The 12,753-nt window shown below is 49.3% G+C and overlaps 4 protein-coding genes across 4 annotated transcripts; 2 read left to right on the top strand and 2 right to left on the bottom strand.

Annotated features, from left to right (window-relative positions):
- Nucleotides 1-5,387: 5,387 nt before the first annotated feature.
- FPRO_08494 (uncharacterized protein) lies at nucleotides 5,388-6,575 on the bottom strand (the record flags this gene model as incomplete). The annotated part of the gene is made up of 2 exons (XM_031222168.1): nucleotides 5,388-5,788; nucleotides 5,855-6,575. 2 exons carry the CDS (start codon nucleotides 6,573-6,575, stop codon nucleotides 5,388-5,390), a joined length of 1,122 nt encoding a protein of 373 aa, XP_031087654.1.
- Nucleotides 6,576-8,589: 2,014 nt separating this feature from the next.
- FPRO_08495 (putative IgE-dependent histamine-releasing factor) lies at nucleotides 8,590-9,413 on the top strand (the record flags this gene model as incomplete). The annotated part of the gene is made up of 5 exons (XM_031222169.1): nucleotides 8,590-8,604; nucleotides 8,729-8,840; nucleotides 8,918-9,055; nucleotides 9,110-9,272; nucleotides 9,329-9,413. The coding sequence occupies 5 exons, from the start codon at nucleotides 8,590-8,592 to the stop codon at nucleotides 9,411-9,413; spliced, it is 513 nt and encodes a 170-aa protein (XP_031087655.1).
- A 298-nt stretch (nucleotides 9,414-9,711) lies between these two features.
- FPRO_08496 (uncharacterized protein) lies at nucleotides 9,712-11,022 on the bottom strand (the record flags this gene model as incomplete). The annotated part of the gene is made up of 2 exons (XM_031222171.1): nucleotides 9,712-10,884; nucleotides 10,948-11,022. The coding sequence occupies 2 exons, from the start codon at nucleotides 11,020-11,022 to the stop codon at nucleotides 9,712-9,714; spliced, it is 1,248 nt and encodes a 415-aa protein (XP_031087656.1).
- Nucleotides 11,023-11,541: 519 nt separating this feature from the next.
- Nucleotides 11,542-12,628, top strand: FPRO_08497 (uncharacterized protein; the record flags this gene model as incomplete). Its single annotated transcript, XM_031222172.1, has 2 exons — nucleotides 11,542-11,604; nucleotides 11,660-12,628. 2 exons carry the CDS (start codon nucleotides 11,542-11,544, stop codon nucleotides 12,626-12,628), a joined length of 1,032 nt encoding a protein of 343 aa, XP_031087657.1.
- Between the last annotated feature and the right edge of the window lie 125 nt (nucleotides 12,629-12,753).

The raw sequence follows: 12,753 nt of genomic DNA on the forward strand, positions 1-12,753 counted from the left end.
TCAAACATTTTGTTTTTTTCCTAAACACGGCGTCCGTCTATGTCTTGAGGCACAGGCCGGGGGGCTGGTCGGGGACGGAGCCAGATTCAGATGATTTTCATGCGAGGGTACAAAAATAAGACAATTGAAGCATACCACGGCAAATAAGACACTTCTAGGTAATGTGTACCGATCCGGGGTAGAGAATGGAATGACAGCGTTCGATAATTGAAACACAAAGGGAATGCTGAGAGATGAAGCTGACGCAGTCGGAGTGAAAGTGGTCCAATTGCTGAAGAGAACGATTGTTGTAAAGATGGATTGGATTGGATATAATGAACCGACTCAACGGTTCCGTAGGAGGCGATCCGCAGAAGTAGCGGATCAATAATCGACCAGCGAGAGGCGAAGTAAGGGAGCAAACAAGCAAATAAACGAAAAGAAAGTAACAAAAGAAAGAAGAAATGGTCCGAACTCACAACAAGAAAGTGAAGAGAGTCGTTGATGGATCCATGACAGGCGACGGGCGACGGGCTCTTACTACAGTTAATATGTAGGCACCCGTTACACAGGTCGCCGTGGGGATAAATGATGAGATTGGTACTAATCTGGGAAACCAGCCAAGATCCACGACAGCGCCTATAGGCTTTGATGCCGGGGATTCGGACAGGTCGAGATTAAGCAATAATAGGAGGCTGATGAAACACCATGAGGTGTTCGTCGCATGTTCAGACAGGCGCGAAGTGGTGTTAGAGACTCTATACTGGTTGTCAACGATTGGATGTGAGTCTCTCAAATTAGAGCGAATTTAGTTGTAGGTGGTTGACAGCCAATGACCTGACGAGGAGCCCTGAAAGGTGATGGGCAGTAAGCGCCGTAATGGTGTCTTGGAACAGCCCTCGAGGAATGTTGACGTGTACCAAGAACTGGGTAAGTAAGGTACGGAATGCGGCACAGGACGGGCGCTTAAGCGCAGGGCGTCAAAGGCAGCGCAAAATGCTAAAGCAAGGCAAGACGAGGATGCTCGGCTATGAGACGAAGCAATGCAACAGTCGGGCACAGCGAAGTACCGTATAGCAAAGGCAGGGCAAGGCCGTACACGAAGAGCCGAGGGCGGCTAGTGAAGCTCTTGCTTGCTTGTTTGCTTGCGACGCTTGAGCAAAAGTCGTGACCTACGAGTGGTCGATGCTGTAAAGCAAAGGTGCGCGCGGACAGTTTGGATAGTACGGTCCCACTAACAAGACAACACAATACGGATGGACGCAAGTCGTGGATAGAACGGACTCTTGCTAGTTTGCTTTTCGGTGGTCTCAGTCGCAGTCGCAGTCGCAGTCTTAGATGAGGAATGAACGGGGGAAAGTAAAGAAGGGAGCCCAAAGATGCAGAATGTTAGATCGAAGAAGAAAAGAGGGTGAGACTTTTCGGAAGGAGAGGAGGACTATTGGATTCGAGATTGCGGAAAGAGCGGGAGAGGACCCAATTCTGACCAAGATGGGGAAATAATGCTCCTTCCTTTCTTCACATTAATTACCCCTAGTCAAAAAGCCAAAGGCCTCGCCAATCTAAGGCCAGCTTTGAATAAGAAATGCCACTGTCATTGGAGAAGACAGGTAATATTTCAGCCGTGGCTGTCAAGTGACAGGTCTGGTTCAGCCCAGCTCAGCCAGGTTTGAATATCGGCCTTTCCAGTTGCGATATCGTTCCGGTTCGCCAGTGAGACTAACCAAACCATGCACGAGGGCGTCAAGGGGGGCGCTCTATGCATCTGGGGGTAGTATTGGCCTATTGGTCTGTTTGAGCATGCGCTATGGAGTATTGCCTTGCTCCTTGAAGTTTCCCGCCTGTTGATCATCGCCAATGAATAGCACAGGCCGCATGCGTCTTGTAAGGATCGGCATCTTCATGTCTCGGTTTGATGGTTGTTGATCAACAACTTGCAGATATCTTAAACACAGTCAAGACAAAGAAAAGGGTAGAGACATTCTGCACATTGTACCACAATCAACAAAGACATAAAGAGACAAAGAATTCAGGGGAACAAGGGCGATCATCTGCACGAGCACGGCATCGCCAAAGACAAGGAACCCAAGTCTCTGGAACATTGATCAGCTGTGATTGGTCCACTAGCCATTCTCTGATCGAACCGAACCTGATCCCCTTAACTCGAATAGGCTCTAGTTCTCAGCCTGAGACCTGGTGGGTCAGCTTGTGGCAGGGGTCTTCGTGGAGCTCCGCCAGGGTTCTGGGAACTCCTTAGCACGAAAGAAGGGCGTCATAAAAGATGGGCCATTTTGTGTCTGACAAAGCTGATGGCTTTGCACGATTTATTCCTGACTGTGAGCTTCGCTAATTATCCTGTCTTGGCAAATCAAAAGGGGAGGGACGGGTGCTGTCAGGATTGGCCAGACACATCTGCACTACAGCTCAGCAAGTTGCCAATAGCCTCCTGCAAGAGATCAGCTGGGATAAACAAACACAGTCTCTGCGTCGCGACATGATGAAGAAATCAAGTCAGGATGTATCATTCTTCAGACAGAATCAAGAAAATGCAGGCTCCAAAACCAATGCTACTCAGCTGTGACCAAGGGGGCGGACAGAGAGGGTGAGCTCCATTCCCGGCCCCCGGGCACTAATACATACTTTGAGTGGAAATTCAGGGTCCTCTTAGCTACGGCCAGTGAAAACCTGCGCTCTGAAACTCGCCTGAGCTGTCTTGAGAAGCGAGCGTTTAGTGCTCAAAGCTCAAGGGAGAGACAAAAAGTCGGCGGGTTCTTGACGAAAAACAGACCAGAACCGGAGAGAATGGGCCGCATGCATCAATTATCCTAGGGAAAGACGAGACAACAAGACGAGACAACGCTGGTTGCGGCTTGCATTGCAGTAGGAATGGCATCAACCACATGATATCTAAGGTATCTATTGGTATCTGGATCAACCACGTCAGTCATCACCGTTGACAACAGCCACAAAATATCGTCAACGTTGAAAACGCCTTCTACGTGCATATGCACAATTAATTACACAACTGACTGACAGAATGCATGCTATCAACTCTATTTGCTTTTTTCTGTCTTATCTTTTGTCTTGTCTCGGATGCATCAAGCCTACATCCGCCCTGCATCATCGTCCCCCCAACCGTATTCATTGTTTTCTTTTTTATCAGTAAATCACGTCACCAAGTTCTCATGTCTGGATCTTTCCAGGGAAGTACCATCGCCAAGTCATGCCCTTTCTTGCTTCTCATCCCGATCTCTACGGATATCTCAGCCTCAATTTCAAGAGACCCGGTTTCTGGTGGGGGAAAGTCTCCCTTCCCACCTCATCAAGCTTCTCCCTGGCCGTGGGTGTGGATACGTCAATATGCCGAGAAAGAAAACATTTAATCAAGAAAATTGACACTTCATCGTGACAGAACGCCAAGACGGAAAACAACAAAGGATCTTCCCTGATTGTGGCTTCGGATGTTGTGAAATTCTCTCTTCCCTCCAACATATGTGTGGCTACCTGTGCAACCACGTACAGAATTTAAGGCCGAAACAATCGTTGAAAATCTCTCCCGGGTTCGCAGGAACTCATCCCGTCCTGTCAATGTGAAGCGTGTCGCAAGAAGACAGACATGCTAAACATCTAATGAACTACCCCAAGCGAATATCGTCATCTCCGATGCCAGCTTCATCAACCGAACCTATCGGTCCGGAACTTGACTTTAGTCCTGGATTCCAAACAAACCAAAAGCGGTGCTTGGTGATCTTCAATGTTTCTAGATTGCCCCCAGCCGCTGTTAGCACTTCGAATCTACTTTCGAGGCTGGTGATTTTGTCATTTCCCCCGCGTAGAGAGCCTCCATCTGATCAAAGCGTTTGTTTCGTTGTTTCGTCGTTAATTGGAAAACACCGCCGTTTGTTACGAGTTATTCCCCTGGCCTATACTAAATTTCCATCAAAGTCTTAGGACTTATTAAGACTGTTTATCGTAGAGCTGAAGTGTGGAGTTTATTTCTGTCGGAGGAAATGATGCTCGTCACGAATTCTCATCACCCTTTCAGTTCGCTGGCTCAGTGCGTATTCTTACACGCCACAAACCCTCAACTAATTTTAACATATCACGTATCACTTGATAGTGAGCAACGATATGCCTTTCTCATCTTGACATGTAAAATTTGGGTCTACGATACATGGCATGCATATGGTTTATCTCTTCATAATATCGGAGACGTCTTTCTTCCTCAACAGGGTTGTTTCTATAGGGTAGGCCGACTGACATGAAGATGGAGCTGGGCAGTCTCGATTTTTGACTATTGCCGAGTGACGCATTACACATCTAGATTCACATGATAACTGGCGCTAATATATGTGATATGGGAAGAGTCCTCCTGCAGCCATAAGTCGAGATCCTGACTGTGGTCTTGCCTCTGTAGTACCTCTCAAATGCTAGATGTTAAAGTACCGTGGCCAATTACTTGCCCAATGACCCTGAATTAATGAATCATTGACCCATCTGCCAATCTAACAATGACCGCAAGAATCGATACTTGATGCCCAAAATATCTAGATGGTTTCATTGATGTCATTCTAGTATTGCCTATAGGCTATAGGCCTCGCCACAGGGGGCTCCCAACCCCATCTCAAACCACACATACAGACTCAGAGTAACCACCAGTGGATAGGATCACGTTGGCATCCAATAGTTATCGACATGGTTACAGAAAGAACTGTTAATATTCCGTTACTGGGGGCTATCCTGAGAACCAAACCGAAATACAGCGTCGTACATCTGCGCAGTTATTCATCTTCTCACTCGGTTTCTTCCTCCTTCTGGCCATACCCGTTTCCGATACACAGGAACAGGGACCCGAGGCCTATCATATCACATACTAATTGTGCGCCGTTAACCAACCCGACTCTGTATCTCATTCTTGACAATAATGTTACAAATCCAGATGAAAAGAAAATAGGCTGGAAGACCCTCGTTTACCCAACACCGCCGTTCTCGGAAGGCCAGCCCTGGCACTGCACTACCAGACCCTTGGATTGTGGCGATGGGGCTGGTGGCAGGATAAGAATGGGAGTTTGTAAGAATAACGAAAGTAGGAAGAACGTATTAGGCCCAAGGAGTTGGTCCATCAGGCGCCTCATTAAAGCCATGAATTAAAGGTTGATAAAAATTACGGCAAGCTTCGAGCCGCGATGATAAGTGTCGATGTTGAAATTGCCGTCATGCCCAAACCGATCCAAAACCATAACAAAAAGCGCCCCCCTTGATAAGATTAAACAACCATATCGCAATCCGGCGATTCCCAATTAATCAAATACTGATGCTTGGTTTTCTTGTTTTGTTGGGACTGTACAATCATGTGCTCCTTATGCTGAAATCCAAAAGTTCATATGCCAATGCCTCAAAATCAAAATCTACTGAGCCTTTTCCTCGACCTTGGCCTTCCTTTGGCTAGGCTTGTTGGTCTTGGAACCCCTGTACTTGGTATCGAGAAGAGTGTCCCAGAAAGTGAAGAAGGGTTGAGCAAAGTTGGTCTTGATGCCCCAGTGTTGGTGGTGAATATCGTGATATTCAGCGTTGTTGCTGGTGACGATCTGGAGAGGGTCCCATGGGAACGCGTAGCCGCAGTGGTCGTCGACTGTCTTGATTGTGGACATTGAGAAGAAGAGGATGCCCTGGCGCAGAGTCATGCGGGTGACCTTGAATGCGGCGGCGGCACCGAGGGTGTCGAGCAGGAATCCCTCAACCGGGTGGTTGTAGAGAGCACCATAAGCATAAGGGACATAAAGACGGTGGTGGCGAGAGTGGAAATGAACTATTGAACAGAGTTAGCGATCGCGTTATTGAAATGAAGCAGCTTTGTTGTGTGGATGGAGCTTACCATACAACCACTTGTTGACATGCATCAATCGGTGGAGGAAGTATTGCCAAGTGTCGATGATAGCAGCGCCAATAAAGTACTGAACAGCAGGGATCAGGAAGTAGTAGATGGTCTTGGCCAATGTCATCTCCCAAGAGGCGAAAGCAGGTTCATTGTTCGCGCCCACCAGCGATGGGTAGTAGCCGCCAGCAACAGCCCCGGCCAGCAGGGGATGAGTGTCAAGGAGACTCTTGGAGATTGCTGTAGCATTGAGGCCGACGAGGCCGAGCACAGTTGGCAGAGCTCGTTGCGCGATACGGATGCGAGTAGCCCAGACTGCAACGTCGAATTCACTCTTTCCAATCATCTCCGGAGGCTCGGACAAGGCGAGAAGAGCGCCGGTGACGACCTGGATGATCTGCTGCAGGATAACATCGCGGGCGACCTCAAAGCGGGAGACGTGGTTGCGTTTGGTGATTTCTTCGGGCGTGTGTAGTCGATATTGGGGGAACCAGTCGTTGACGTCGATTGCATGGAATGTCAGGGACAGGACCCAGTACACAACAACAGGGAGTAACAAATTGAGCCAAAAGTCGGAGACCCAAGGAAAGAGATCAGGCTGGACCTCTAGACTAAATGTTGGCAGCGGTGGCAAAGCTGTTTCGAAGAGCGTATGGTTGAATGAGGTGCCGGGCACGGCCATGGCGGAGCCGTCGGCGAGAATAGAGCTGTCGTTGCCCATGACGGGTTCAGGAATTAAGTTGGCTAAGGTATCGATGCTGCGGTCGCGTTATAACGTTTTAGTTGGTGATGATGTGAAAGAGTGAAAGGAGACAATTTATTCAGTTCCGTACGTGAGGCGAAACTGTAGGCGACAAAACGAAACAAACAATTAATAGAGTCTCGATCAACAAATGAAGGTAGGAAGAGTTGGAGGCTAGACCTGGAGGATACAAGAGATTTAGGAAAAGGGAGCGTCGATGTCGATTGCGATGGCAATGGCAAGTTAATAAAACCCGACTCCAAGGCAAATCGAGGCAAGGCAAGGCAAGGTACATACAGTACCCAAGGTACCTACCTAGGTAGCTAGCTAACTTGATTTGGGGCCAGAAGATTAGATTAAGGCTCGTGTCGTCCAATCGCTCGCACCGCTGGGTCACTTAAAGTGGCAACCCACCTCAGGTACAAGCGAAAAAACACTGATGATACAGTATCTGCAGACACGGAGGCAGCCCTGCGCCCTGCTTTGGTCCGGGAGCTTCGGAGTGCAAAGTAGAATCAATCAGCGGACAGACTCTAGGACTGTACTGTGCAGCTGGGAAGAGGTCCAATTATTCCAAACCCACGCCAAGAGACTAATCAATCTCCTTTTTGTAGACGATACTTTACGAATGCGACATTATCATGCGTTATTTCATGTACAAGTGTCTTTACAGTTCTCACAATCGTCATCTCCTGAAGAGCAATTCCATGAGGTCGCATCATGCCCATGACCGTGGCCGGGAGTGGCGGATCAGCCCACGCGTTAGACAGTCAGTGACTCTGTCAAATCACATGTGTTAATCTAACATCACACTCATCAGCTCTGTGATATCTCTGTTATTAAAGGGGCTTCACGTTCTGTCATTGCTCAATGGACTCAGAAAACGTACGAATATCTTACGCCTGCCCTCCCTGTCAATTCATGTTGGCCTTCCATCGCCTGCTCATTCCTCTAGACACAGGGCAAGCCTTGCGAAGCCTCTCCTGGCTCATACCACTGAAACGTCACCAACAGGTCATATGTCTGCTGTCAAGGCAGAGTGGCTTCTTACAGCTCGTCTGCATGTTGAGATTAACTGAACCGAGAGGCAGATGGATCATGCCAGCCCAGCCAGCCCACCCGTTCTTTCGTAGATTCCCTTTCCCTGAGCATGGCATCGCATGAAGCCGTTCGGTTCCAAATCCGCGTATAAATCCGGGGCAAACACGGAACCCCTGGTTGATCTTGTCAGGCCTTGAAGATCATAGGTCCTCTCGGACTCCGGGTGCAAAGCCTGATTTCGGCTGCTTGGGACTCGGGAAAAATACTCGTTATGGGACATGCAATGCTGGTAATCGGCAGTACATGTATTTTCCATGACGCATGAGATGCAGCTCAGCATTGCCGTCCGCGGTGTAATTCTATTGGGTTAGTGCTGGCCTATTATATTACAGTGTCGTCCGCGGATCAGTCAAAGTTCGCTTCCACCACTCGTCAGCGCATAGCCAATTTGGTGGTCAGCTCAGGTGTAGTTTTCGCTACCGTAGCCAGAGGATCAAAACAAGTACAATCCTTCGTTGCTTACAACTACACCGAAAAGTTTTTTTTTGTTTTGTTTTTCTTAGCTTAATAGCCTCTCGCTAAGAAGCCCACAATGCTAAGATCTATGCTCTGATTTAGCATTTCCCATTTGGCAGTTTAACTCTTCATCCAAAACGTGATATGAGCAGAGAGACCGATTTGGTGTTTTCGAGGCCCACTCCATGAATCTAATTGGTTGACAAGAACCGGCCACGGAAAAATTTTACGGCGTTGTTCAGTGAGCTTTTTCAGTTTGCGTGCCGCTAAGGTACTCGAGCCCCACTACCCCGCCACTGGCTCTAGATTTTTATTATCATCAGGCTCTGTTTCTCCCTTTGGCTTTTGCTCCTCTTTGCCAGTCTCATCAGCTTCATTTTCTCCTCTTCTCCATCCCATCTCATCCTCAAAGGTCTAATCGACTCCAACCGCCAAAATGCTTATCTACAAGGTACGACCACGAACAAATCCGTCTCATCACCTTGAGTAGTACCCCGCCTACTCTTACCCCGCGCTCGATTCTTGTCTTGTTTTGTCTTATTCGCATGATCTGTCGCTGAACCCCGCAACAATAGGATATCCTCACCGGTGACGAGCTCATCTCCGACTCCTACGATCTCAAGGAGGTCGATGGTATCGTCTACGAGGCCGACTGTGCCATGATCGAGGAGGGCGGCGTTAACGTCGGTACGTGACGACCAGCATCAAAGCCCCAGGCTGGTGTAAAACAAGGTTCAATTTTGCCCTAACAACATTATCCACAGACATTGGTGCCAACGCTTCCGCCGAGGAGGCCGCCGAGGATCTCGAGGACCAGGTCGTCAAGGTCAACAACATCGTCAGCTCTTTCCGTCTCCAGGAGACCTCTTTCGACAAGAAGAGCTACCTCACCTACCTCAAGGGTACATAGAAGCCAATCCATCGAAATCCACTATATCAGAAATTGACAATTCCAGGTTACATGAAGGCTGTCAAGGCTGCTCTCCAGGAGAAGGGTGCTTCCGCCGAGGAGATCACTGCCTTCGAGAAGGGTGCCCAGAACTATGTGAAGAACGTCGTCCTTGCCAAGTTCAAGGACTTCGAGTTCCTTACTGGCGAGTCCATGAACCCCGACGGCATGTAAGTTTGCCACTTATTACCGAGTCTGTGGTTTCTAGGAGACTAATTATCTACAGGGTTGTCCTCCTCAACTACCGTGATGATGGTGTCACCCCCTACATCACCGTCTGGAAGCACGGTCTTACCGAGATGAAGGTCTAAAGCGGATGTAGTGACGTGGTGATGTTTTTGGTCTGCCTTGTTTGTGACGACAGACGGACGAGCAGTTATTTAGATTACGAGCCACACGAATCTCGTTCTCGGCGCTTGGTATATCCCCGAGATATTGCGATGAGATGAACAAAAAGAAAGCAGTCATGAGTTCCAACCAATTTGTATTTTTGACCCTTTTGTGTGCAGTGATGAAGGCGATTCTCGATGCAAAGAGAGCAAGAAACATCAAAAACTCCCCTATATGCGCGCCTGGCAATGCTGTGCGTATAACACGGATTCTTGTAACTTAGAATTGTGGCCTGGTTGCCATAGGAATGGGAGGTGGTTCATCGTTGGCGGGAGCAGCTGAAGCACCCAAAAGAGCCGGCTTCTTCTTTGGCGGGGGTGGAGGAGGCTTCTTCTTTCCAACAACGCTGGCCAATCCGGGCGATGCTGGTGCAGAGGGAGTCTCTTCATTTTGACTTTGTGTTTGGTTGCCTTGGAACCTAGAATAAGAATTCTGCGCCTTGTCGAGAAGTCCATACTTTTGATTCAGGTTGTTTGCTGTTTTGGCTCCAGCAGCAACTTGTTCGCCATGACGTTGGCGGAAGTTGTTGGCTGTACTGGCAGCAGCTCGAGCATCGGAGAGAGAGACCGAAGAAGGATCCTTTTGGAATGACGAGGCGGTCTTGAGGGCCGCTTGCTTTTGAGCCCACGTGGTGCCCTCGCTAGGCGGTGGAGGTGGTGCTGTGCTAGCGCTAGATGATGTTCCAAGCTTCGAGAATCGGTTCTGCAGTTCACTCATGTGTGATGCAGCAGGTGCTGGAGGTGGTGACGCGACACCAGGTCGTGGAGGTTGAGGTGGGCTAGGCGAGGCTTCGGCTGCCGGACTGGAACGGCCAATACCAAAGCCAGGAACTGATATCCCCGCTGCACCTAGGCGATTGACTGCTCCTTGGTTCAATAGACCGTTGCCTGTGGGCGCAGGACTAGCAGCGGGTGAGCTTGCAATGGTGCTTCCAGAATTTGTCCTTGGGGGTAGTCGTGGTGGTAAGCTCGGAGGTGCAGCTCTTCCTCCGCCTCCTACACCCGCCATTGCAGATTGATACGAAGGCGGTTGCCCCGAACGTCCGTCAGCGCCATCTCTGCGGCCGGGAGGCTTCGGTAGATTATCTGTTGAAAGACCTGTAGTATTTGTGCGATAAGGACCACGATGTTGGGGTTGTTCCTCATATTCCTCCTCAGGCTCGGCATACACGGGTTCTTGAGGGGCCGGTGCTCTCGGATCCTGGTATTTCGAAGGAGCGGTGATAACCTTTCTAGGTGCCGACTCGGCCTTTGGAGGTGGTGGAAGAAGACCGGAACCGGTACGTTTGGGAGGTGGTGCAAAGCTTGAAGGATCCTTTAGTTGGGACAGCGGAACAGAAACGTGACTACCTCGGTCCTCGTCCTCAGACTTTCCTCTGCCAACGAGTCCTTTCTGCGAGTATGTCAGCCATTGATTTCAGAAGCAGGTAAGAAAGAGAGCGGAGAGGCTGCTTACAACTTGACCTTTCAAGCTGCTGCCGGGCTTTTCAGGATGCCACCCATTTTTCATAATATCCTTGTATTTGGACATGGCGAAGACCTAAAGGTATCGGATTGCTATAGGAATGAAGGAGTGAGGTGAGGTTGGGATAGACGAGCCGCTGAAGGTTTACCCGCAGTTCCATTTGGGTTGGGCCTGAGTCCACTGAGCACGGGAGAGTGACGTACAGTTCGGCCGAGCCACTGAAGCTCCGTCAGTCAGTCAAGCCACAATGTTCGCGGGGTTGTTTTTCTTGACAGCTGAGATTCAGTGCTGACGCCTTGCGATTTAGGTGTCAATTATTTAGACTTGACTTCTCATGATGGGATAGAGAGTCCATGAGTTTACAGCACATCATATCAATTGATATGTGGAAACATTACACAATATTACTGATTCAATTCATGTGCCCTGTTTAAGGAGGACGAGATAGCATTTTAGCAGGCAATTAATTACTGGCGCAGGAATTGAGCATTTCTCAGACGCGTCTCTTCCATTTACGCGTCTAGTCATTTATTGAACTAAAGCACTTCAACACTACAAACTTTGTACACATAGCGGCAAATCGAAATGGCAGCGCAACAAAACTCAGACTATGAGCTCTTAACAGAGCATTTTGGGTACCCTCCAGCTGTAAGTTGGCACTGATAATACACAATATCACCCAACCAGCACTAACGCCTCCCAGTCCCTCCTCGACGACATCATCAACACTGTCAATGTCCTCGCCGACCGTGCCCTCGACTCAGTCGAACGTCTTCTTCTCTCCATTCCACCGCAATCATTAGGCTTCTCCAGTAAACATGCCTCGAAAGATGGAACGCCGGCTCTACCGCCTGGCGAGGCAGCCAAGCTAGAGATTGAACACGGCACACACCAGCTCGAGACTCTTCTCAACGCGTCCATCGACAAGAACTTCGATTTGTTCGAGCTATACACGATGCGCAATATCCTAACTGTGCGACCAGATGACCAACCGTATATGCGTCTGGCACACTACGAGGGCCTGGATTTCTCTGGGTCAGAAGGTCCGGATCGGCCAACGACAGAGTCTGTGACTGCGCTACGGAGGAGATTACATGCTAGCCAGCGACTGCACACAGCGCTCGAATCTGAGAGGGCCCGGAATGATGCGCTGCTTGGCAAACTAAGGTCTGTGCTGGGTGTTGTGCCTGGCAATGTGAAAGCAGAGGAGGGACAGGCTCAGGCGCCAGATGGTTCAGCCTTTGGATTCTTGCGCGACAAGGCGAGTCTTCAGGCCGCTGGAGCCGATAAGCCCATTGCGACGACAACAGAATTCACCCTCTCACAATTACAAGCCCTCCGCGCTCTATCAACATCACTACGCACGCTGCTTCCAGACCTTGGTCCCACGGACGCAGACACCTCAATGGAGGATGCCTCGAGTAGCTCACGTACTTGGAGACGTGAGCGTGTGGAATACGTCGAGGGTGCCTCGCGGAAATATCTCGAGACAGCTAGAGGTCTAGAGCTGGGAGATCAGGGCGAGGTACGCGATGGGGAGTGGCAGGGAGAAGGACGCAAAATCACGAGGAGCGATGTTGAGGGGTTGGAACAAGTGGCTGCTATGCTTGGGCAGAAATCAACGACGACAGACGAAGCTTCTGGTGAAGGAGAACCGATGGATCAGTCATAGGTTGAGAACTGCATCTTTGATATGTCAAGTTGAGTTGGTGATATTGAAAGGCGCTGGGCGAACAAAGAAAACAGTCTATATCATAGTCTTGGCGATGAAAACTTTTGTCATTCAATATACAGAAC

Source organism: Fusarium proliferatum (genome assembly GCF_900067095.1).
Source record: "Fusarium proliferatum ET1 genome assembly, contig: FPRO_scaffold011, whole genome shotgun sequence".
NCBI classification, from domain to species: Eukaryota; Fungi; Ascomycota; class Sordariomycetes; order Hypocreales; family Nectriaceae; genus Fusarium; species Fusarium proliferatum.